Source organism: Empidonax traillii, unplaced genomic scaffold (genome assembly GCF_003031625.1).
Source record: "Empidonax traillii isolate 1590-97213 ecotype Southwest subspecies unplaced genomic scaffold, ASM303162v1 scaffold46:size3806547, whole genome shotgun sequence".
Taxonomy (NCBI): Eukaryota; Metazoa; Chordata; class Aves; order Passeriformes; family Tyrannidae; genus Empidonax; species Empidonax traillii.
The window spans coordinates 73,206-100,262 of record NW_020955239.1 but is presented as its reverse complement, the minus strand read 5'-3'; the positions used below and the strand labels follow the sequence as shown (position 1 = coordinate 100,262).

The 27,057-nt window shown below is 40.2% G+C and overlaps 1 protein-coding gene across 1 annotated transcript; it reads left to right on the top strand.

Annotated features, from left to right (window-relative positions):
• The first annotated feature begins 6,542 nt into the window (after positions 1-6,542).
• On the top strand, positions 6,543-26,285 carry LOC114055065 (cell surface glycoprotein CD200 receptor 1-A-like). The gene is made up of 6 exons (XM_027878803.1): positions 6,543-7,859; positions 8,179-8,767; positions 21,605-21,913; positions 22,681-22,932; positions 24,189-24,231; positions 25,541-26,285. The coding sequence occupies exons 2-6, from the start codon at positions 8,701-8,703 to the stop codon at positions 25,593-25,595; spliced, it is 726 nt and encodes a 241-aa protein (XP_027734604.1). The 5' UTR covers positions 6,543-7,859; positions 8,179-8,700; the 3' UTR covers positions 25,596-26,285.
• The last annotated feature ends 772 nt before the right edge of the window (positions 26,286-27,057 follow it).

Genomic DNA, 27,057 nt, shown 5'->3' with positions numbered 1-27,057 from the left:
AACACTACTATGTGCCAAAAAGTGATTTCAAGGCATTAACTATATATGCCATTTCACATACAGTCATTCTATCTTCTGGATGGTATTACTAAAGCAAGTCTTGGCAGGGAAAATTTGGGAAGCTTCAGCTGGTCTGGGGAATGAAGTAAATAATATAGGTATCCCAACATAACCTGAAAGCAAGCAGAATATTTAATTACAGAAGATTTAATCTGAAGTTGTGCTCAGTTTAGACAGTTATTTGGATCACAATAGTATATTTGAAAAGGTGATTTTGGGAGAACAAATAGCTTCCATACCCCTGCTGCACATACTCCCTGACAGCTGTGCCAAACTCATTAGTAAGCTACTGTTGGTATTTATAGCTTATCAGGGTAAACAGTTGCTTTTTACAGGGCTCAAGTTGTAAGTTCCCATTATAATCAAAGGGCACAGGGTTGAGAAAGCCAGCCAAAAGTGGGAAGCTTAAAATGCTCTGCTCAGTACCAGAATTTTGTCTCATCAAAATTCAAGTTGCAGCATTTTGTGGATTTTAGTGCTGTTTCATTCTACTTTCAGCATTTTAATCCCAAAGAGCAGCTACAGCAGTTTCTAAAGAAAGAACAAAGCAGCATGAGGAAACACGTCATTGTTAGTCCTCAAATTACAATTTTTCAGCCTCTGACTGATTGCCTCTTTCTTCTTACTGTTCAGACAGGCTTGCCAAGCATTAGGGAACTGAAAATGTCCAGTGTCATCACTTGTATCCACCAATATCTAATTTAGAAATTCTGACCTGATTAAAACATAGGAAGCAAATTTTATTGCCACTACCAGCATTCTACCATCATATTCTTTTCTTCACCTGAAGTGTTGTCAGTGTTGCCAAGTTCCCAAATTAAATGATACTTAGGGTCCTACTCCAGCTGGAGTCACATGGCTCTGAGATGTCATGTTTTGGCCATTGTTGTTACAAACCAAAACTACCCGAGCAAATGCATTTCACTTGCAGTGATATGATTTGTGGCCAGCAAGTTGAGAAATTACTTTTCAACTTTTGGGGACGTCAAGGCTCATTTTTTTCAGCTCATATAGATGCCATACAGCACCCCACTGCCCCCACACCTTCCCTGATGCTGTTCTTAGTCGTACGTTGCAAACTGTAAGCTGGTATTTCCCTGTGCCAGACAGGCCTTGTTTGTTCTGGTGTAGCAAGCAGGGTTGATTTCTAGTCATGCATCAGTATCAGAAAAAATGAACTGTTTAGGTTTTCATCTGCTTACATGGGAGAAGCAGGTTTGTTCTCAGTTTCCAATGTATGCATCCCCATCATAACCTATGCATAATGTATGGGATACATGTAGCCTTGGGACTGGAGCTTCTCTGAGACAGAAGCGGTGCTTACAATTCACTTATAGAAAGGGAAGGTGACAGAATGAGCCAGTAGCAAAACTGGAAGAGAGATCTTTAACTCTGGACTGTCTGGAAACCCTCAGATCAAATCTACCTTCCTGAAAAAGTGTCCAGAACAGCACCATGAAATGAGGAAATTCCATACATATTAAAATAATTGAGACTATCAGGAAATATAAAGGCTTGATGAATAAACGGACTTTCTGGAGTTATACTAGAGATTCTTTTGGATTTGCATATCTTAATTAAACCAACTGTAACTGAACTATTTTATGCCTAACACAACTGTGGTGGACTTACCTCACCACATCTCATATCAACCTCAAGGCAAGAAAAGGAAGTAACTTTCCATTCACTGCCTAAATGGGCCATGTACATCTTTATCACCATATATTGCTGAAATAAGAAAACAAGCAAGTCTCCATGAAAGAGATAATCATGAGTTGTGGAGACAGTGGAAATTAGAACAATGCAGGCACAGTACTGAAACAAATATTAAGCTTTATATGCTGTCATTTAAACCAATACCTAAGTCCAGAAGATTAGAAAGTGTCTTCTACCTTTCTGTGAATTATCTGATGCTGGACTTGAATTTCTTCAATAGAAATGGAAATGTCCTTTCTACTAGAATTATCTTCTCTCAGCCTTATTGCAAAATAAGACAGAAATAACTGTCCAAACCACCAAATCAGACAGAAGAATCTCCTGCTTCTGCTTACACAGGTAGCATCTGTTGCAGAAAATGAAATAAATGCCCCTACACCCTGCAGATATCTCCATACACCAGTTTCTTTTCACTAATTTCCATTGACTTATGTCAGAGAAGAATGTCGCACAGATTTCTCATGGTTTCTTAGTCCAGCCATGTGAAATAATGGAGGACATATCACATACAATCTTAGTGTTCTGTGCAGACACACTGGGGATAATAGACACAGCATGACGTGCAGACCAGTGCCAAGGTTAATCCCAAACTAGCTGAGCTAGCAGATTTCCAGGCCACATCATTAGGTGCTGCCAGTGGTGTCCTCCTTCATATCCTTAGCCTGCCTGTCCTGGGAGACTGCTAGGAAGCATCTCCTTGGGAAAAAAATAACCTTAGGCTTTGCTTTCAAGTGCAGATATCTTGTTCATTCCTCAAGCCAAGTATTTCCGTGTTTTAAGGAATCAGAGAAGTGAAACATCTTCTTCCTATAATTCAAGCAGAGCCTTAACAATTCCTCATTTCTGTGCAATCTCATGAGCAAAGAAAAGTGGTGTTAACTCCAGTGCTTTGGACCTCCAGCAGAGAGGGGAGTTAGGATTTATCTGGACGTTCCTGCTCCTTTCCTCTCATGAAACAACTATCTCAGTTCGTCTGGTCCTCTGACTCACTTCCTCCCCACTTTTCAGTCATCTGCTCTCAGTGCTCTTTTGCAACTAAACCCAGTCTTCCCTATCCAATCTGGAGCAGGGTTCAAGGGGAGCCTTGTTGGGAGGTAGGCTAAAACACAACCACAACATAATCACAAGATGAAGCTCCCAGGCCTTGCAATCTGTGCAGGTGTTTGGGGCAGGTGAACATCATGCATTTTAATGCTCTTAATGCTAATTTTAAGAGAGCCACAACATTTCATACCAGCAGGAGCTGTGTGCATTTGGTGTATGTCAGTGATCCTACTGGCTCCAAGTAAGCTGATAGCTCATTGCATGGCACTGGGGACTCATTTCTCTCCACTGGGTAGCAATTAGTTGCATGATCAAGGTTCTGTGTCCTGGCTACGTGCACTGATGTGCTGACTTGACTCCACAACATCTATTTTTGAAGCCAGCTCACAGCCAGCTCATGGAGCTCTGCACTGTCAGCATCTGCACAGCATGGACATGGCCTCCAGAAGCTATTAGGACAGGACTCCAGGGAGTGATGGGAAGCAGAATTTCAGACTAGGCTGCAGACTAGCCCATTTAACTCCTACATTCAGCACCCCAGGAGTACTTTGAAACATAGTATTTTATTTACCTATACATGTGTATAAAGTGCGCACAACAGCTCTGAACTCAAAGTCAGGTCTCCTAGTTTCAGTCTTGCTATTAAATGCAAACTTCCTTAAAGGGAGAAGGACTCTGGTAGTGTGGGCTTCACCTCAACCTCACCTACCCTCCAGTGTAAAAGAAACTTTATTCTCGTTAGGACTTTCAGGCGTGTGGGTGTTTCCAGGAATAAACAACATCCAACCACAGAACAACCAGGAAGCTGCTTTATAAGCATATTATGCCACTTTGCTGTCACAAAGTCTATAAATTATATCTCCATAGCCAGGCTTCTGCATGATGCCATTCTACTAGAGGGCTTACCATGTGGTGGGATCTATGGGCAAGGAATGACCACTGCACAGTGGCTTTCATGGTGTGCTGAAAGCAAAGGCTTAAAGTACAGTCTGAAATTGCACACACTGAGACAATCAAATTTGAGGCAGACCTGTCAATCATGCTCCAGGTAGAGGGGATGAACTCTGTTAGAGTCAAGGACTGGAACAGCTGGAGGAACAGCCAGTCAGAGCAAAGTGCTAAGTAGATATAGAATATAGATATCAGCTAAGTAGATATAGAACTTTTGCATCTGCCCACACAAGAACTGATGCTATCCAATACTTCTGTTTTCTCTTTCTCATATCTCCATTTACAAAATTAATGTCTTTTGTTACTGAGTATGCAAGTAAAAAATTATTTTTTCATCATTATAACAAGTTCTAGGTTCTAAGACAGATCATTGAAAGGCAGGAAATTCAGGGACAAGTGTAACACACACTGCTATCTCTGAGAGAATTACATTGGTTTTAATGCTCTATACATTGAACAAGGCCATTGTATAATGCAATCCAGCCTAATTTTGCTTCTTTGCCAAATTGCCACACAAAACCATTGTATTTCATGGGGTGAGTACTTAGTGAGAAAAACAGATCTGTCGGTACACAGAAAAACCTGATTTACTTTTTTTCTCAGAACCATTTCCAGCTTCAGAGATAATTGGATTTACTCATTTGTCTGCAGCCTGTTGAGCTATCTGTACCTTTAGGATCTTCAGCTGACACAGAAAGAGACAGCAGGGAGAATTCTTTCATGGAGAAAGTCATGGTAGCTTCACGTGAACTCAACAAAACCAGGCCAGCTTAAGTTTATACCAGATGGGGTCCCAGCACTCTCATATTCCTGTCACCATTGGAATTGAAGTTCCTGGAATGAATTTAATTTTTGTCTGCACCTTGCTGATTAAAATTCAGCTTTACAGCTCCTACACTTCTTGCTGAATGAGTTATTAGCATGGAATCTGCTGTCAGCAAGGACTTTAAGCTGAGTAAAACCACTTCAAACAGAGCAGATCACAAGGGCTGTCAAATAATATCTGATGACATTATGATAATTAACATAAAATAGTTCTGCATTAACCCACACTGAAAACCACAGGCAGAGTCTAGATCTGTGCTCTCAGAACTCAGAAGACAGGGAAAGTGCAGTCTCCAGGAAGGCTGTGATGGTTCTGCATAGCACCTTTAACAAAGAGTGCTTGACTTTCTCTATTGTTGTGTGGAAATGGAAACTTACTGAAAGTGTATCCTTAGTTGCCTGTTGTTGACCATGTCTTCATCCTCAACTATGCTCAGGCTTCAGCAATCACAATCTGTTTTCTTTCCACTTTTCCTCCTTTCCATCAGCTGCACACTAGGTTTCTAATTGATGCAGCTAGCAAACCCTGACAACTTTCACTCCTCTACATGCATTATTTCTCCATCTGGGTTGTCCTCTGTCCCACTCTGGCCTTTCTCAGGACCAGTCATGGCAGTCTAGTAAAGTTCCCACTGAGTGAAAAGAGGAAGCATAATCCCCACTTTTAAAAAGGGAAATGAAGACCTGGGGATCTACAGACTGCTCAGTGTCATCTCTGTGAGATCATGGAGCAGACGCCCCCAGAAATTACGCCAAGGCAAACGAAAAATAAAGAGGTGACTGGTGACAGCCAAAATGGCTTCACTACGTGCCTGAAAAATTTGGTGGCTTTCTACAACAATGTTACAGCAGTGGTGGATGATGGAAGAGCAACTGATGTCATCTATGTGGACTTGTACAAAGCATGGGACACTGTCCCACACAACATCGTTGTCTCTAAATTGGAGAGGCCCAGACTACATGATGGATAAGGATTTAGCTGGATGGTCACACTCAAACAGTTGTGACCAGTGGCTCAATGTCCAAGTGGAGAGCAGAAATGAGTGGTGTTCCTCAGGGGCTGATATTGGGATTGGTGCTGTTCAACGTCTTTGTTGGTGACATGGACAGAGGGACTGAGTGCACTCTCAGCAAATTTGTCAACAACACCAACCTGTGTGGTGTGTTCAACATGCTGGGGGGAAGGGGTGCCATCCAGAGAGACTTTGACAAGCTTGAGAGCTGGGCCTGTACAAATCTCATGAAGTTCAATAAGGCCAAGTGCAAGGTCCCACACCTGGTTCAGGGCAATTCCAAGCACAAATACAGGTTGGTTGGAAAATGAATCTATAACAGCCCTGAGGAGAAAGACTTGGGGGTATTGGTGAGTGAGAAGCTCAACAGGACCCACGAATGTTCACTCACAGCCTGGAAAGCCAAACACATCCTGGGCTGCATCAAAAGCAGTGTGGCCAGCAGGTCGAGGGAGGTAATTCTCCCCCTCTGTTCTGCTCTGGTGAGACCCCACAAGGAGAACTGCGTCCAGTTCTGGTGTCCCCAACATAAGAAGGCCATGGACTTGCTGGACCGAGTCCAGAGGAGGGCCATAAAGATGATCAGAGGGCTGGAGCCCCAGTACTATAAAGACAAGCTGAGAGAGTTGGGGTTACTCAGCCTGGAAAAGAGAAGGCTCTCGCGAGTTCTTATAGCAGCCCCCCAGTACCTTAAGGGGGCCAGCAAGAGAGATGAGAGGGAGCTTGCAAGGAAATGCAGTGGTAGGACAAGAGGGAACGGCTTTAAACTGAAAGAGGGTATTTATTTAGATTTATTTAGATATAAGAGAGAAATTATTTACTGTGAGATTGGTGAGACACTGGAACAGGTTGCCCAGAGAAGTTGTGGATGCCCCATCTCTGCCTGTGTTCAAGGACAGGTTGGATGGGACCCTGAGCAACCTGCTCTGGTGGAAGATATCCCTGCCTGTGGCAGGAGGGTTGGAACGAGATGATCTTGAAGGTTCTTTCCAACCCAAACCATTCTAGGATCCTATGAATTCTATGTCGTGGGATCCTGGCTCTCATTGTACAAGTTAGAGAACAGGCTCCTGTGATTAAGACATAAAGCGCTCATCACTTCTTGTGGTAAACTTATGCTTCCTGTCATGTCCTGCCGCAGACTTCTCATATCTCACTTCCCAAGTTCTGCTGCCTTCAACCAGAAGTTGCTCCAAAAGAGTCCTAATGACATCTTAAATAATATTTTCCTACCAAAAGAATCCATCTGTCTAAATTGTGGTTCTGCATGAATTTCCTGTAGCAAAGATCTTTCATGATGGCAATTTAAAGTAGGACTTTTCTTATTTAAAAGAGAGTTTGTTCTCTTCCAAAATCTCCCCTATCCCACTGAATATTTAAACTTTTATAGTTATGCAGAAATCTTGTATCCAATACACTATGTCTGCACATTTATACCACCTTAGTTTCTTCTTGTCTTTGAATCAAATTTGAGCACCACTTCTTTTACCTTTTGAGGCCTGATACTGATTGCATGTTCTCTCTCCAACCTTGTATCTTAATCTCTACTTACATAAAGACCTCTTCTTCCTCTCCATGCCCTTGTCTAAAATATAGCTATGATATCTATTCACACGCATTACTCATTCCCAGGTCAGTGATAAATACTCAGAAAACAAACCAGTGTTATTGAGAATAGCACATTGAAAACCTCAGAACAGTGTGGAGGAGTGTCAAAATGTGATATTGTATTTAAAAAATCAAAGGGGAAAATACACAGAACACCCTCCCACAAAAAACTACAGCCAATGAGATAATCCTGAGACCAAGATGATCCAGATGAATTTGTGTCTTACATTATTTTCTTTACGTGATCATTATCAGTCTTTTTTTATTTATTTACATAAGACCTTAACTCACACTCCTGTGTTCCAGTGAACATCAATGCAGACAAATTTGGAACACCAGTCTGATCAAACAAAATTATCAGAACATCAGACTGCAGTCATCAGTAGAGTTCAAACATGGAGTGCAGTCCTAGTGCCTGAGCAGTTCATTTCCTGCCAACTTAGATCTGTTTTCTGTCTTTACCTCTTATGTCTCTGTCCTCAGTGATAATTACTCTGACTCCTAGCTTTCAAACAAGACAGAAAGCTGAGGCCTTTTGTCTACTTGACTCATAGAACTGTGCTGGGGAAATGCTGTGGCTTAAAAAAGGAGACGGAACTCTGAATCTGAAATTAGTAGATCAGTGAGGAAGTGGAGAAACAGGTACAGTATTATTTTAAAACTACCCACACAAGAGTATTCTGAAAAAAATTCCAGAACAAACAGATTTTTAAGTGAAAGATGTAGGCCAGGTTCAGTTTCTGTATCATTTCTGTTGAGTAGAATTTAAAATAGGCTTTTCTTTTCCCTCAAAACTCAGTTTCTGTTCTCAGGGTCGGATAGACTTGTTGTTCAAGATGAGAGCTGTGCTGCCAGTAGCTAAGTAGCTACTTAAGAAAGAAATAATTAAAAATGTCACTTACAGAAATGATTTGAGACTGCTTTTTTCTTTTTTTTTTACCTTTTTTTTTTTTCTCTTGAGGAAGACACGAGGAAGAACTGGCTTGGAAGTAGTACCAAAGAAGTGCCAAAGAAGTAGTAGTAGTAACAAAAATGACAAACATGAAGGATAAATTTCTCTCTAGCTTCCCAAGACTAACATTTCCTTTTTGATATTAAACTCAGCCTTGCATAATCTCCTCTGCTTTTACCCTTTCTGAACTCTGCTGCAGGGTTTATCTTCACTTATCATCCTCCCGAGGAGAGCCAATGAACGGAAGGCAGAACTGCTCAGTCTGTTTCCTCAGTGTTCGCCCAGGCTCTCAGCACAGGAAGCCTAGTGCTCTGAAAAGTCAGAACGAGGAACCTCTCCAGCTTTGAGGAGCCAGTTGATCAAGAGCATGCACAGCTAGAAGACAGGAGCTGGAAAGGGAGAGAGGAAACACTGACACTGGCTGCTGAGGATGCACTGGCAGGCAATAAATGCTCCCCATGACCACAGTTAGGTTGGTGTCGGGATGGATGGAGTGATGGAGCTGCCTAGAGCGTGAAAGCAGGAACCAACATGAAGATTTCTGGGAAGACTGTGTGTATGCTTGTGGTGCTCACCATCACTGGTATGAGATCAACAGGTGAGTCTAACTGGAACCAATCAGCCATTGGGATGTAAGATCAGGGAATATGCACAGCTACTTTCTTTCTGTAGAAGCTATTCATTGTTCTGTGGCTCTCATAAAGTGCTAAAAATTATGGAGCACAACTAAAACATGCTTTCCCAATATCCAATCCTGTTCCTCTTTTCTTAGTGATCACGAAGCTGCCAGGCATTATCCTTGTGACTTCAATGTAGGAAATTATTTAGTTGCCTTCATCTGGAAATGTAACACTTGTAACAAAAAGCTTTTTTACTGAGAACTCAAAATCCACATCATCTGAGAAACTGATCCTTTTAACATATTAAAAATATGCCAGAGAAAGTTTTTGTGAACTTGAAGCTTTTGGACATGCAGTTTCTGCTGAAGAGAGGCTGCAGATACTCTGCAATAGGGTAGGAATCTCTTGCATCTTTCTGTGAAGTAGTGGAAGACCCCTGATGCTCTGATAGTAGGGAGCAGTTTCTGGAATTTTGTTCTGAGGCTAAGGGACATAGCCAGTATCAAGTTGGGAAAGGCTTTTGTGCCAAAGGCAGTGGCACTCCAAAACTTCTGTCTTTTCGTGTAGTTGAGTTAGTTTTAATACTGTTTAGCTACAGCAATTAATGTTTCCCACATACTACTCATTTGCATTTCTAGAGCTTGTGCCCTTCCAGGCACCATACAGGAGGCCAGGAATCTGGTATTGGATCTAGGAATTTGGGGAGCAGTTGCAGAAGCCTAAATTGTCTATGCATAGAGGGAGAAGGCAGATAGGTCTGTGAATCCAAATTAAATTAGAGACGTCCCTGAATAATATGTAATGTGCATGTGTCCATTTCTATTATAGACAGAAGAACTAAACTATGTGGATGTAAGCTATTCCATTCCACTTGGCTAGAAAATAAAAATGTCTCCTTCGTGATATTTTAAAGCAAAACAGATGCAGTCATTGTTGGCAGTGACAGAATACCTGTCTATAATGTGTTTGGGTGATAATGAAAGATCCCAAATAGTTACCTGAGTGCTACCCCTTGGAAAAAATTTAAATGCTCCACAAAAATTATTAAACTTTACATCAGTAACCTCACAACAGGCCCACTGTAGGTAAAAAAACCTGCTCCTTTTCTGTAGATAAAGAACTATCTCAAAAGAATACTGAGGAACCTGCTCAAGATCATGCAAATAGATCATGGTAAGCATCATTTTTGAATACAGCTGATCGGAAAGGAGTATGACTACACCAAAAAATGCTGAAGAAAATGGGGAGACAAAGGGTAATAAACTTGGAAAAATTCTTTTTAAAAACTGACTCTGCTGGAAATATTTTAAAAAGTCCAATGCCAAAAAGTAGATATTTTTCACTCAAAGGTATTTGGAATTCAATTTTTTGGCGTCTTGGTTAATCAACTATATTGCCCTCCAAAGAATGTAGGAAAAGGTGTGCAGTTAAAATGTAATTTCGTGCCTGAAACCTCCCCCCGGAATCCTGCTCCTAATAAAAAGCAGTCCATATTTGAAGGGAAGTTTTTAGCTAACACTGCTCTTAAACTTGTTTCCTTCATTATTAGGGTGACTCTTCTGAGCAAGATGCAGTGACAAGGGTTTTTTTTTGTTCTTCAGAGATCAAAGGCTAAATATATCAAGCTGATCCAATGAGCGCTTTCTATTCAGAGAATTTTAGTGTTATATGAAGCTCAGAAGGAATTACGTCCCACCTTCTGAAGACTAGAGCAAGCTACTCTAATCTAAATAAGGTCATGCAAAAACTGTTGTGTGTAACCAGGCTTTATCTCCATTAACATTTTCCTTAGTATTTCCTTAGTAAGTTGTTTTGTGTGGTTGGGTTAGTTTTTATGACAGCAGAAGGGGCAGCTCAGAAGCCAGGCCGAGTTGCTTTGTAATTGTTGCATCTGCTTTCAGGTAGAATTGGATAACATGCTACTGAAGCTGCTGGTGCATGGTCTCTACTAGCAATCCTTTTGTGACAATCCTCATAGTAGTGGCAAAGAAAATAAAAACCTTTTTGGTAATTCTTTGAAGCTTTCTAGCACACAGAACAACTCAAGTGGTTGTGTACATACTCCAAAGGAAAGTGGTAAGGAAAGGGAAGATCTTCCATGAGAAGTTCATGCAACAAATCTATTCTTATTGAAACAACATTTGCGTTGTTGGGCTGTGTAAGTCCTGCATCTTCAGTTGTATCTTGTGACAATAGATATGTCCGAGTGCTCCAGAGGAAGCTGCAAGAAATCCATTGTCAGCAAGGAGATGTGATTCTCTATGGCTGTTCAGTCTTATCAATAGTAGAAAACTTCTCTATGGCTGTTCAGTCTTATCAATAGTAGAAAACTGAAGTCAGTAATATTGTATCAGTGCTGGAATTATAAAGCATGAGGTGAATGAAAGTGAAGTTGATTTACAGAGCAACCTACGTATAGTTCAAGTTTACCTACATACTTAACCTTCTTGAATGCTACTGCTTTCATTTAGTTTCTTTCCTTAATAAAGCTGGTAAATTCTTTTTCACTAGGGTACGAGTGTTTTATTGCATTTTTACTGTCTCTGTTGTAGTGTGTTTCACTGCTTCTGTCTCTGTTGCCTTCTATTCTAGTTTGTGGTGGAATCTTGCTCCAGATAAAAAAAATCATAGCCTAAAAAAATATTATGGAAATCTTACAGTTGTCTCCATTTCACTATTTTTTTCCTGCTCCTTTGGGACTACGTGTGGGAATAATTCTGACCTTTTTTACCCTAAAAATATCTGAATCCAAACAGCTGGCTTTTCTCATCCAAATTCTTTAAAAAGAATTTTGTACTGAATTTCCACTAAGCAAAAATTTTCTAAGAACACATCTCAATTGCCATAGTACAATCTTCAAAGCACATCCTCATGATACCAATATTTTACTGTACTATGGTCCATTCATTTGTGTCTGAATGTGTTAAAAGGAAGTTCGGTCTTTCAAGCTGACCACATATTCCATGAATTACAAAACAAGCAGATTTGCTTTAACTGTGAATATGCTCATAGAGGTATATGCTACTTAAAACTCACAGTTGATACATTTTATATTTAGAAGTACAATCATTCATAAAAAAACAGGAGTCGGGGATCTTCTTGTGCTGCCTTATCTTCGTATTGATTAAGAAAATGCTAGGACAAAAATTACTATGCTAAAGCTAAGCAGTAAACAAGGTATGACTGAGATTTTAACCATATAAAAGTGAGATCATAGCCCTGTTTTCATAGCAGTCCCTTATCTGTTCTCTGCAAACTATGAAAAAGAAAGCATACAAGCTGGTGTTTGCAGTCAGTGATCTATTTTTTGTTTAGAATAGCAGGAAAATACCTCTTAAGCATGAATAAACAGTACTTGTTTCATTTTTCTTCTCATGTGGCAGACAGTGAAAGGCCAAGTTCAGCATGCAGAACCAAATATAAAACAATCTGTATCTGTTTCTATACTGAGAAGTTGGAGGCACTTTGTCACACATGGTGTCATAGTGCTACTTGGAAAGAAATACTACCCAAGGCACTTTGACATCCGGTATAAATCCCTTTTCCCCTCATCCATTCCAGCTCACATTCTGCAAGGACAAAGACCTTTGCATGTAGAATCTGCCATACCAAGTTCAAAGTTTAGGACAATACTGATATAATATGTGACAGCTTGTTAAGTTCAGTGATGATTTATTATCAGCTGAGGATTTGGCCAATAGTGTTTGTTCTCTAAGCTGCATGACTGACACATCATTTAAACACCAACAAATTCCCTCATTAAATAAGTATACCCATCCTTTTTTCTAGAAATTCATGTTTATATTGAGACATAACCCATTTAAGTAAGGGTAATCACTGAATCACTGGATTAAACTGCAGTGTTGGAATGAAATTAAATAGCTTTTTTTTTTTTTCCCCCCAGACATTGTATCACAAAACACTTTTCATAAACAATTTGAACACCAAAAAAAGCATCCACATTATTGAAAGGCTGGTTTTAATCCTGATTGAAGCAAGATTCTATATTCTAAATTTGTAATACTACTTGTTTTTATTATTATTACATTTTGAGCTGCTGAATTTCAGCACACATCTGCAATTCTACTCATCAAGGTCAACTTGTCTTTTTGTATGACGTATCAATCCTTTATACCTATAACACTATATTCTTCCTGCTTTTAACAAATTTCCTCACACAACCAATGCCACTGGTAAAAAGGTTAAATGCAATTATGGCAAAAAGTCTCTGTTGAGAAACATTGTTAGCAAGTTACTTTCAACCTGACACCTTTTTACATTGTCTTTGCTTTCTCTTCTTAATCCAGTTCTTTATCCATCATGTTTCCCTTCAGTTGTCCCTCTATTCTTCAGCTTAATTTTTCAAGAGGACACTATATCAAACCACATCTCTTAACATCTGGGCTTTAACATCTTTTCTTTTCCTTCAAAATTAGCTATCTTGAATGACTGCTTGAAATTATACTGGAGAAAGCTTAATAGAATTGAAAGATCATAGAAAAATTAAAAACTAGGAACTGCTGAGTGCAAAGGTGTATTCCACCATGAACTGGAAGACTGAAACCTTGGGATTATTGTGTTCTGTTAGTGTCCTCACTTTTGCAACATATTAAGTCATACTGAAGTTTGCAACACAAAAAAATCCAGCCATGCTGTGGGCACTTCTTACTGGAAAACCAGTGACAAAGTGTGTAAGGTTGCTATTTCAGCTTGTATAAAACATCAAGAAAGAGTGACACATAATGGGGACAAGAAAAGTACTGCAAGTGACATGGTAATAGTTGCAGAAAAGAAATGTGTTGAAAGGAGAACAAAATAAGAATTTGAGTATGAGGAGGAAAAGAATTTCTGAAGATAAGAAAAAAGCCTGACTAAAGGAAATGGGAATGGGAGATATTTTCAAAGAGTAATGCTAAGTATGGTTAAAAGAGTGTGATTATGAAACTAACAACTAAGATATAAGTCTCTTAATGTGTCCTTTTAAAGATACATCCATGCTGAAAAAGCTGTGATCTCAGTTTCAAGAAGCAGAGTCATATGAGCTCAGGTCACTTATTTCATGTATTTCTATGATGAAAATTAGAGTAGTCAAACTACTTAGTGCTCACCCAAAACACAGGGCTGGTGTTTAGCCTACACTCTGTCCTGTTGTGACTGTGTTTTCAGAGTCACAAAGCTACGCTGTAGAAAAGTCTGTCAGTATGTTAGCAATTCCTACCCTAGTACAAAGCACTTCTATTTATCTTCCACTTCACACAAGACTTGCTAAGTGTCACAGGCACTTGGAAGGGGAAAACAGATGCAGACCTCAGAGTGTTGTATCTGACCTCTTCCAACCTCCTCCAAGCGTCTGGTACTGCCTTTTTGGTTATGACTTGCTATGACTCATATAAGACTTTCATTCCAAGATACAGTTGGTAGTTTGCTTCTGGTATGGTCATTGTTTCAGTTCATTATACCTCTGAGTTTAATATGTCACAATCCACACCAGGGGATGTAAGGGGGAGATGCTGTGGTAAATTGTTACTGTAAGAAATGAAGATTCAGTAGGACGTGTGAGAAGTACGTCTGAGGAAGTAATCCCTTTACAGTGTGAAAAGCTCTTTAACATCTAAGTTTCAGAAGAGGTTGTCATGGAAATTGAGTCATTTTGGAGGCAAGAAGAAGTCTTACTGTGGTTAAAACCTGCTATGCAGAATAACATAGGCTAGAAATCTTTCCTGTTTGAAAGCAATTAAAAGCACTTTCAAGCTGTGTAGCTCTCTCTGATTTTGTAGTTATTCCCCTCGAAATTTTAGTGGCTTCACAATCAAATTTTCCTGGTTTTAGAATCTTTCTTCTTTTATTGAGACGAAGTCTCTGAGAAACAGGAGAAATGACTAAATCAGTGACACTGTATTGAAACTGGTGCAACTAGTTATTCATGTTAGCTGTCAAACACACCACATAAATCACACTGAAAAAAAACGGAGCAAAGTCTTTCCCCCAATCTTTTCAAATTACAGAAATCTTACCATGACAACATTTTTGTTATTTTAGCATGACAGCACATTTTGGAAACACAAATGTGAGCTCTTCAACAGACTTTGTTTTTTTCCTGAGAAAGGATATATGCATTTGCAAACATAGAAGTGGAATCTATCAGTGCATTAGATTGTGCTCTACACCACACTTGAGAACCTTCTCAGACATGGCTTGAAGTCTTCTTCAATAGTCAAGGAGATAAAATGAGGGATAGCTTAGTACTATTGTTAATAATTAGCAGGAGTTCACAGGCTGGAGTAAAACTGGAGGACCTCACCTAAAGGCCTTCTATCCTACCACCTGTCAGATTAGTCTCCAAGGTGAAAGCTGCTCACAACCAAAATAAAATGGTTCAGCTTGGAGCTGTACAGAACTCCGAGAACCTGACTCATCTGTTTTCTACATCATTGTGACAGAAAGCATGTACTCCTGAGTTCTGCTCCTTTTGTCTAACAGAAAAAATGATTGCTGTTTTCCAGAGTCAATTCTTTTGTGAAGAACACTACTGAAAATGAGAAGCTGTTTACAAAAAATATGTAGATATATGATCATTCATTTAATCTCTCTTATGTGCAATGAAATAGTTAACAGTGCTGACATTTAATTACCATCCTACAGTTAGCACTGCACAGAAATGAGCCCAATATCTCACACCTCTTCAAATCACTTGTTTCCTGCAGGCCCACAGAGAACGAGGTCTTTGCTGCACTGACTATGCCCTTTTCAGCTACAGCAACCTGTCAGTTCAGTCAGCTATAAAATGGGATTTCATCTTGAAAGAAGTAGCTGTGGAATGTGCTGGTTTTCTTTCTAAGCCTTTGTTTGAAGAGACAAAGACTGACATGTATGGCATATATGCCCTAATGCACTAGACATAAGCCCAATAGCTACCATGGAGGTTTCCTCCTTCAGCCACTATTAACCATTTTACATTATGAAGGCACCATTCCAGAAAACAGCAGTGCAGTGACAGGTCTGAATTGAAGCACTTGTAACACTGAACCTTTCCTCTTTAACAGTGGAATACTGTGATGGTTTTGCAACCATAGAGTTAATTTACTTCATAGTAGTTACTAAGGGACTATGTTTTGGGTTTCTGCTGGAAACGGTGTCGATGTCACAGGGATGTTTTTGTTACAAGCAGCACTTACATAGAGCCAAAGCCTTTTGTGCCCCTCATCCCACTCCACCAGTGAGAGGTTGGGAAGGGACACAGCCAGGACAGCTGACCCCGAATGACCAACACCAAATTCCACACCATATGGCATCATGCGCAGCGTATAAAACCCGGAGAAGAAGGAAGGAGGGATGTTAGGACCTAATGGTGTTTATCTTCCCAAGTCACCATTACTCATGATATAGCCCTGCTTTCCTGGAGATGGCTGAACACCTGCCTGCCCACAGGAATTCCTTGGTTTGCTTTGCCTGTGCTCTTGGTTTTTGCTTTAACTATTAACCTGTGAGTTTTCTCACTTTTCTGATTTTCTCCTCCATCCAGCCGTGGGGGGAGTGAGTGAGAGGGAGCCAGTGGCTGTGAGGGGCTTTGTTGCCAGCTGGGGTTTAACTACAAGAAATACTTCTGTTTGCTTAGTTCTCCTGAGAGTAGATATACACCCTTTAGGTTTAGTGAAATTCTTGGAGGAAAGGAGAGATTTTGTCTTCCCTCAGAGCTGCTGAGTACAGAACCAAGAGTGCAGGCTGGAGCAAGCAGCATAAAGAGAGTAAAGAAAGCATATAGGGAGATCCTGGCAAAGGGCTTGATTGCAGTAGACCCACAGGAAGTAATAGAAGTTATGGGAAAGTTGCTCAGAAGAGATCATGTGAAAAATGTGCAGCCTGAGAAGTCATCAAAAGCTTATGGAGTACAAGAGAGGAATGAGGGAAAGAACCTGTTCCGTAGATGCTCAGAGCGCAGGGGAGATTTATTTTCAGTCCTTTCATTTTTGTAAGTATAGCTGGCAATTCTGGGTTCCCTGCAGAGCTATCACTTGCTAGCATATCTAATCTGATCTAATAAAATATACTTTTAGAGACTTAGATGGCTTTTGGTATGCTCCCTAGAAAGAGAAAGCAGAGCATGTCCAACTTTAGTCCAACTTGAGGTCCTAGCAATATCTCCAAATTGGAGGAAATGCTAAGCTGACCAGGAAGGACGGGATAGGGATGAGGATTATATCTATTCAAAAAACTGTCTTTATGCCGGTGGATTCCATAGCTATTTACATATTAATTTCCGAGAATATGCATTTTGCAGTGCTTTTAAATAAAGCTAACTCTTGTAAAAACCAGCAAGTTTTGACACTTCCTGAGATTATATTTTATCTTGAAATAGAAAGGAAGGCAAGTCCTTTTTCCATCAGAAACTGTTATGAAAAATGGCTGACATTATTATTCATGGTTTGGAAGCTTCCCATCAAGTGTTACACAGGCCCAGTCCTATTTTGCTTGTTGAGTGACAAGAATTTAGCTCACAGAGTTCAAAACCTTGAATTATCTGAACTTATTACTACATTCTGTGGTAAAATGAAGCAAAACTTTCTTTTTGCATATGCTTTATTGGGAGAGTAGCAAGTGTGCTGGAAGATTCTGCACCACACGGTAATGTGAGTGAGCATCCACAGAAATGGAAGCACTGTAATTACCCACATGCTGACAAGAAGGGCTGCTGAGCAAATGCCCAGCAGAACTATCAGCCTGGCTATGCCACTTCTGAGACTCAGTTTAGTGGGTATGCAGAGCACTCTGCCAACACAAAATGCTTCCATGCCACACTGAACCAGAGCAAGATCAAAACAGGTGCAGATTCTGCTGTTATGCTTTGCTCTCTTACCCTCTTTTTAATTTCCCTGCCTTTAAAACTAAGATAGTCAGAGTTTTAGACAATTCTTGGAAGAATACTAACAGGCTAACAGGGTCATAATATAACACTTCCTCCTAATAATATATTTCTGTTCTACAGAGATAAAAACAATCCCTGTTCCACCATAAATGAAGGTTGTCAAAGTCATTTCAGAAACATAAATTAACCAAACCTTTCAGGATTTTTGGCATATGCATTCTTCTTCTATAAAAGAAGTCTAAAGATCATGTTTATAGCAGCATGTATGAGAAAAGAAGCAACTCGAGGAAGAAAGTTCACAATTCATATTTGCACTAATGCCACTTATCTGCACTCTAGCAATGAAAGAGGTCAGTAAATTCAAAACAGTTTAAACTTTCATGTTTATAAGGTCTCTTTACAAAAGTAGGAAGCTGTGTATAAGGATAGGATAAATAAGATTTTTTACAAATTAATCTGCCATCTGTGGAAAAGCTCTTGCTTTACCAAAAGCTTTCTGAATTGATAACAAGATAAAGGGGATTTCATAATCCTTCTACAGATCTCTTGTAAACCTAAAATTGTACTTAAACTTGATTCAGCACATTTTAAGCTGACTGATGTGGCTTCTTATTTGAAGTCAATGGTACTTGATTCATTCAGAGGAGAATATGACAGAAAGGCACAGCAGAAAGCGCCACTTTCACTGCCTCTTTCTCTACAGCCTTGAAGCTGTGATATTGGGGAACTTGGACATTACAATGAGTTGCTTAGGAGGTGCTGGGTTGAAAGACAAGTAAAATGATGTTGCTTTAAAATGTAAATAAAAGCATATAGAGTTAAATATGCACAACACTGTCATTCTTCCTCAACATTTGCAAACATTATCCAAAACCCCCCCCATCTCCAACAGACAAGCTGTTTGAATGCTAAGGTTTGCTTAGTCATTTTCAGATGAGGTAAGCCACACTGTGCATGACTAGGAGCTCTGAGACTCTTGGCAGCGCTAAACTAGGAGAGGAAACACTTTGTTCTCCAATTTTCAGAGACATTCTTTGAACTCATCCAGAAACTCTCATGAAACAAAAGGCTTCCTTCAGTTCTACTCCTGGTAAAATCATCTGAGTTCAAGACACACACTTCACATTTTCTTGAAATGCCATTAAGGAGAAAAATACACTGTCAACAGTTCAAGCATATTCACCCAAAGGATACTTTATCTACAAAATGAAAGGGCAAAAACCTTTAAAGGAATATGTATGAAGTGAAAATGCAATGAACTGTCTTCATTTTACAAGTTGGAAATCATTTTCCGAGAACACAGTCAAACAGAAGCAAATGTGTTTGAGCTGGAATGATTCATTCACCTAGATTCAAGAAGATAACAAGATTTCAGACAATATTATTAAGGTAAAACCAACTGTAGTTTTCTCAAATAGGCTTATGATTTGACTAATGATTCAAAGGTGATGCTCATTAAGACCATTTCTTAAAGCGTTGTGAATGTTCAGGAACTGGGCTTCACATTATGCTAGACAACTGAGAGAATAGAATTCCACATCTGGGTAGGCAGTAGCAAAACATCTAAGTCAGGTCTGGTACCTTGGAGCAAGACTGACAAAGGTTTGACTAATCACACAAAAATTAGGTCTTCTAATTCTTTGCATATTCCATCTGAATTTTCAATTGCTACTTTAGTATATCTGTTAAAAGGTTTATGGAGGGGTTTAACATTTTTGGAATAACTTGTGAAACACACTATTTTTCAGCACAAGTCAGGCTAGTTAACTTCTGCCGTCCATCCAGATTAATGCATGGTTTGAAAGTAGTATGCATAGTTTGAAAGTAGTTTGAAAGAGCTTTTCTCCTCACACATCTTTCAGAATGCCACTGAAACCATTACTCAGCCCAAGAAAAGAACAACTCGGGTTCCACCAGAGACACAGAGAACTAAGAGATTGGTAGTTTATGGTCCCAAAGGTTAACAGCCATCTATTAAAAGAGGAAGTGAGTGAGGTGGTAAATGGAGGCTTGTTTGGATGACAGCTGTGGGTATTATTCTTATTAACTCACTAATTGTTCCACGTAGGAGATTTTGAAAAAGAAAGATTATTTACTGGCAACAAGTCTTCTTGAGGTGGTTATTTAAACATATACATACATTGTGAATTTTGGGGGTTGTTTGTTTTAATTTCAGCAGAAGCCCAAGGACACAACAGTCCCATTCCTTCACCTACTTTTAACACTGTTTTACAACCTGTGCCTCATACTTTTGTTTTCTCTGTCTCACAAGTGCCTCACGAAGGAGGTGGGCTGCCTGTGAAAGTGTAGGCAACAGTAATGCACATATAAGCAACTCGTCTTGGAGAACAGTTACGGGTAACTTTCCTCTCATCCTGGAATGCTCACCCCCATGTACCTTACCTGCAAACAAAACCCATCACAAAATATTTTCATAAAGGAAATGGTCCTAATGTGAGTAGTTGAAACAAAGCAAAAGAACCAACTGTCCCAAAGGGTGCATCACATTGAGAGGCTTCAATGGTCAAGGAAATAGTGAAATGAATGTTGGGGTTAGAAACCTGACCCTTGGATATGCCAGCTGAAGACACAGGCAGATGAGGTGTCCCAAATCTGGTCGATATGAAGAATGCAAGCATGACTCATGTTCAATATGTGAAAAAAAATAATTGGTCCTGAAAACTTATGGAAGAAGAAATCATAGGCAAATTAGTTTCTTGACTAAAAAGAAATTCAGAGACTCATAAGAAAAAAAAAAAAAAAAAAACAGGCAATCCTGAGGTGTGACTTCTCTTGAACAAATGCAACGCACAGAGGAGCCATAATAGTGGTCTGGCGCTCCATCCCTAAATGACCAATGTGATAACTACCAAAAGGAACAAGAGGACTAGGTCCAAACTTTTCATCTGGTGTCTTCAAGTGCATAGTTCATGGATCCAGAAAAGAAGTATTTCCTGTCTCCCAGCAATAGTCATCTTTGAAAATGTAAAAGAAGGGTCAGTGTCTAGACAGAAAAAAAAAAAAAAAAGTGTGCTTCCCAACAAATGCAAAACAGAATTCAAGAACAAGACATACTGACTGTCAACACACGTTAATACATCAACTGAACAAGGTTCCTCTGTTATCACAGCCTATCAAGCAAGAGGCACAAGGATATGAGCACATTTTACACCTTCATAGTTGTGTACCTGACACAAAGATGGGTAGGACTTACATTCATGTCTTATGGGAACTGCTGCAGTAAAAACAGTACAGCCACAGTGTGAATGCATCTGCACACATTAGGTACACTCACAGGGTAAATGCGGATGTTCACAAAGATTCAGAAGATGAAAAGACATCCCTGAGACACAAGACAAAATCCTTTTCTCTACACAAAGCTCCACCACTGTTATTTGTGCTTTTTTCATGTCTGAGAGGTGCAGATAATGCCTTTGCCCACAGTTTTGGATTTTGTATGAATGCAGAAGTAAAAGTTGTTTACTCTGTTGGTCGCAACAGTTCCAGAGAAAAGTCATTATCATGTGGTCAAATGCAATAGTCATATTTCTATTTTTCAGCTTGTAAGTGGCAACAGCTGTGTGAGCAACCCAAAAGAGTTGCAAATCTGAAGACTTTGCTGATAGAGGCAGATTCTTCAGATTCTAAACTGCATAAGACAATGGGAAGGATTAGGGTCCTCCTTCAATATCCAGTCTTATCCACTAAGAGGAATCCCAGTGGGAAATGCGTTGATAGTATTCAGAGGGTAGGCTGTGACTGGCCACTGGCTTCATAATCCACAGCTCTAGTATGAGATGAGAGACAATTTGCAGATGAGCACAGACACAGTTCATACCGGCATGTACCAGTGCAGACATTTCCCTGTGAAGCACTGACCACAACTTCAGGACTATGAATGACACTCCCAAGCACCATCTCACATGTCCTTCTCTTTCCTTCTCTCCTTCAGAGAACATCAAAATGTCAGTGACCGTAGGTGACAGCTCAGTGCTCTCCTGCCCTCCAAAAACAAATATAACTCTGCTAACATGGAAAATAAGTCCCAAGGTTGGAGGCCCCTGCACCTTGGGATACAGGGCTGATACGAACACAACAGACAGAACAAACTGCAGTGACAGCATAAACTGGAAATTCAGACCAGATCTGAGTCCCGACCTTGAGATACAGCAGGTGGGGATAGCCCAGGAGGGAAAATACATCTGTGAAGTTGTAACACCAGACGGGAATTTCCGCAGGACATACCACCTGACTGTGCTGGGTAAGGAACTCCTTCTCTGTTTCCAGCTCTCCAAAGGACCATGTCTGGGCCTGGACATATGAAGCTCCTCTCTGCATTCACTGGGGAAATGTGGAGTAAGAAATGGAGGTTTTTGGTTGGTTTTTTTGTTGTTTGTTTGTTTGTTTTTGTTTTTGTTTTTAATCAAAGAGGGTAGCTTTAAATTAGATATTAGGAAGAAATTCTGCACTGAAAGGGTGGTGAGTCAATGGAACAAGGCTGCCCAGGGAAGCTGTAGATGCCCCATCTCTGGAAGTTCAAGGCCAGGCTATATAGGATTCTGAGCAACCTGGTCTAGTGGAAGATGTCCCTGACCATTGCAAGGGCATTGGAAGTAAATGATCTTTAAAGTCCCTTCAAAGCTGTGATTCTTGTTGGATAAACTGTCATGCATATCACTGATAGTGTCTCTGGGTCTCACTTCTCCTTACCCAAAACTCTTCCCCCTTCTGCTGTCCCATTTTCCACTGTCTAGTTGGAAACAAGAGTTGTGAAGCAATTTCCCATACACTAACAGAGGATAGGGAGAATGGCTGTGGTAAGGCTCACCTGAACATGAGAGAGTTGTCCAAAAGGAAGAAAGAGACAGGATCTTTGTCTCTTATGACTTGGATCCATGTTGTTGCCATGGAAAGGCACCTCCAACCTTCTTCTCTTTTCACTGCTTTCATTTTGGGTGGAGTTCAAGAACACCCCATCCCAGCTGCAGGAAACTAACTCCACGTTCTCCCCTTCCTGGTGCTTTGCAGTGCCCCCCAGGCTGAGCCTGTACTGCGATGAGCACGGGAACGCCGTGTGCGAGGCAGCGGCAGGGAAGCCTCCTGCTCAGGTCTCGTGGCTCCTACAGAGCAACTCCTCCCTTGAGGAAAAAAGCCACAACAACGGGACAGTGACTGTTCTCAGCAGGCTGACAGCATGTAACACCAGTGTGACTGACACAACCTGCATGGTGTTCCACCCAACTGGGGACTGGAGTGAGTCCATGGCCTGTTGCTCCTCAGGTAAGCTTCCCTTTGTGCATTTGGTGTTCAAAAGCCTGTTTAGCTTGTTCAACTCTCATGACTGCTTGGAAGGAAAGTCAAGAAAAGATATAAAAAACTTCAGTAAAGTCCTATAAAGACAAGAGTACTACCCCCAACTGAGTTTTGTCCAGAAACATCACCACTCATTTGTATTCTGGACACTATTTCCTAATAGTTTCTTCCCTAAAATGGATATACGTAAGTGTCATAGCATTCTTTTGGTACTGAAAACGTTTTTGGAAACAGAGACAAAGCAGTCATAACCAACCAGAAGTGGAACATTAGCAGGGTTTTTTCAGATGCAAATTTAAATGTGATGGTAAGAGAGAGAAAGAGAGCCAACTCTAGCATGGCCAGCAGAAATAAGTAAATCACTTCATTCTGAATTGTGAATGTCTGACACTCTATGACCTCTGGTTTCTGGTTTTTGCTTTTTTTGTTGCTTTTGAAAACTATACACGAATCACAGTGCTGAGAAATGCTGAATCCTTGAGAGGGGCTCAGGTGTGGCTTAGTGAAAAAATATCATGAGTGTACACTGTGGGATTTGTGGGATCTGCTTTTGTCTCTGGCACAGACTCCATTTGTGTTTCATTGCTGACTTTTCCTTCTGCTGAAGGACATTATATTTCTTTTACAAGCATGCTGAAAATGTGTGTATGTGCTAAAGCAACTTTAATCTTATACTGAAACAACACAGAAAATAAGTAGTAAGAAGATATAACTCAAACTAACTCTTTGTGTTTAGGCAAAAAGAAGTACATCCTGTGGGTCTCCATTACCATTTGCTTTCTGATCATTATGATCTTCATGATTGCCATTTACTACATCAAGCACCACAGTAATGGGTATGTATGATAGGGTGCTAAGAAAAAATTGTGTAGTGATAGAAGAAATTTTAAAGTGCTGTTTGTGTCTTGAAATCATATGATTCTGTCAGTCTGTGCTGCTATGAATAACTGAATTAACTTCATCAAATATTTCTATACTGCAGACATTGTGCATTGTGCACATCTTCATTGAGTAATGCTAAGAAAGCATCCTAACTAAGAAATTCAGGATGCTATAATTTCAGGAACTAAAGTCAAGGAGAAAGAGACATGAGACGGCTTTACTCCTAAAGACAAGAATAAGAAATTTTTCACATGCTTCTGATCAAAGAAACCATGCTGTGACCCAACCAAATGCAGAACTGAGGAAAGAATTTGGTTTAACACTTGCTATCTTTTCCACAGACCGTGCCACAAAACCAAACCTCCTGAAACTGATCCTATACAGGTAAGGAGAATTATGCAGATTAGGCCATCACCAAATCAGGGATCTTCTGATAGTCCTGAAAACATAATCAGTAAAGGGAAAACAATAGATTTTTACTCTGTGCTTTAAGCAGGTATTACCATGTTCTGTATGTTTATTCTTAGCTATTTATAGGATGAAACAAAGCTTATTTTTACCATAATTTTGATGTGGAGCAAACACTAGAGGCATGTTCCAACAGCAAACACCCATCTACTGCCTTTCTTTATCTTAGCAAGGAGTGATTCCAACCACATCTTCCTGATTATATCAGATACACCAACCACAACTCCTGTCCAAGCAGTAATGAGGAAGGGAGGCAATAACACGGGTTGGGGAATATTAAGGAAACTATTCGTAAACAAGAAGATTTAACAACCGAATTAACAGACAGAAGGAGAAAGGACTGGATTCTTCATGTCCAGAACAATAATGTGTGAGTTTTGAAGGCCCCTCTTTATCTAGTATGGTCAATCCACAGTCAAAGAACCAACCATACTCAAGACAAAACATTTTATAAAACAATGGAAGGAGTGCTGAGCTGCAAACTGGGAGATATTATTGAATTCCCTGTGCTGTTAGAACCTTCTTGTGTAGCTGAGCAATTCACTCATCAGCGCTATCTCTCTGTTCTCTGCTGTCAAATCCAAATAAAAGCATCTCTGCAGGCAAGATGTGTTACAACTATATTGTGAGTATGTGTGCACCTAAAGTAGACACTAGGCTCAAATTCTACCATCAACTTATAAAGATGCTTCAGCTTCTGAAAAGATTTAGTCAATTCTAGTTGTTATTGTTATTCTTGCTGCTCTGCTGCCCTACCTCGAAGCTATTGTTGACAGATGCAGTTGCATTAATCAAAATAATGGTTTAAGTACCAATGTTCTTGCTGTTTCATCACATAACTTTTATTAGCATGTCTGTAGACTAAAATTGTATACTGATGGAGGAATCCATTGTAGTCAAGACTTTAGCATATTCTTTGCTCTTTCTAGAGAATTAGACCCTAACAACCTTTTATTCAGGCCAAAAAAATAAGTGGTGTAGAAGGGAAGGAAAAGGAGGCAAATGAACCAATATCTCAGTTTTACCCTCCAAATCTTTGCCAGAAACAGCAACACATGTTCTTTGATAGAAAAAGCAATAGAGGAGTCTTTTACTTGAGTTGAAGAGGAATAAATATGAGAGGACTGTTTTCCAGTTATTTTCTTCAGTCCATATCAAAGGTTTGCTGAGTTTTGCTGAACTAAACTACTCCTTGCATTCACGGTTTTTGGTTTTGTTTTGCTAGAATGACACGACGGAAGTGGAACCTTATACTACTTATGTGCAGAAGGAAAACGTAATTTACAACTCAGTGTCTGATCTGACAGTGGGGCAGAATCTTCCACAAGAACTATGGCCAGGAACTTGAACAATTCAACAACACTGGAAAAGGAAAGACACACTTTATAAAAGACTGGTTATATAAAGAAACTTCTCAGAAGATTTCTTTAGATTTTGGGGCAGCATAACTAACTAGGTCTCTTCAAACACCTGTGCTTGCCAAGGAGTCTATATAGGTCTATTTTTTTCCCCCTTGTTTTTCTTTCTTCCTTGGGAAGAAGTGATGTTCCTTGCAAAAATGTGACTGACCCCATGACACAGTTTTTCCTGGAAAAAATGTTGTGACCAGTGTTCCCTTTAGTGTTCTTGCCCTGGAGGTTCTAGTTTTGTCAGACACTTCTAATGGTAACATTCATACACTTGACACTATGATGCACACATTTGGGAGACCAGAGGAGTGTTATTTCTGAACCAAAATGAAACACTCTTCAATCAGCAGCCACTTTTTTCTAATTCACACATTACTAACATGGCGACCCAACTACTGATCATCACTGAATACCTCAAATAGCAGAAGATATTGGTAGCGAAGACCCAGTTCTGAAAATGGAAATGGGTGATAAATTTAGAAGATCATCCACTAAGAGTCTTCACTAACATGAATAATTTACTTGTTAGTTTCAATATTCAGTAACTCAGGATGCCATTAATAAGATGCCATCCAGAGGGACCTGGATAAGCTCGAGAAGTGGGCCAATGGGAATTTCACAGCGTTTAACAAGACCAAGTGCAAAGTGCTGCAACTGGGTTGGAGCAACCCATGGTATCGGTCCAGGCCAGGGGATGAATAGATGGAGAGCAGCCCTGCCAAGAAGGACTCGGAGCTGCTGGTAGGCGAGAGGCTGGACCTGACCCAGCAGGACCTGATCCAGTAATGTGTGCTCAGAGGCCAGAAAGCCAAATGTGTCCTGGGCTGCTTCAAAAAAAGGTATGCAGATGGCCAGCAGATGGCAAGAAGTTATTCTGCCACTCCACTCTGTTCTGTGAGACCCCATCTGAAATACTGCTTCCAGCTCTGGTGTCTCCAACACAAGAAAGACATGGACGTGTTGGAGTAGGTCCAGAGAAGGGCCACCAAGATGATTAGAGGAATGGAGCACCGGTTGTATGAGGAAAGCCTGAGGGAACTGGGATTGTTCAGCCTGGAAAAGAGAAGGGTTAGGGTGGACCTAATTGTGGCCTGAAAGGAGTCCACAAGGAAGATGGGAAGGGACTCTCTACAAGGGCATGTAGTGACAGAACAAAGTGGAAAGGCTTCAAACTAAAAAACAGTAGGTTTAGATTAGATATTAGGAGAAAATTCTTTGCTGTGAGGGTGGTGAGACACTGGAATAGGCTGCCCAGGGAAGTTTTGGATACCCCATCCACAGCAGTGCTCAAGGCCAGGCTGGATGGGGCTTTGAACAACCAGGTCTAGTGGAA

Bases quoted from the DNA above. Each gene is read 5' to 3' on its own strand.
- LOC114055065 (XM_027878803.1), top strand. From the start codon at position 8,701: ATGAAGATTTCTGGGAAGACTGTGTGTATGCTTGTGGTGCTCACCATC. The intron at 21,914-22,680 runs GTAAGGAACTCC...GGTGCTTTGCAG, and splicing joins ATACCACCTGACTGTGCTGG to TGCCCCCCAGGCTGAGCCTG. The intron at 24,232-25,540 runs GTAAGGAGAATT...TTGTTTTGCTAG, and splicing joins CTGAAACTGATCCTATACAG to AATGACACGACGGAAGTGGA.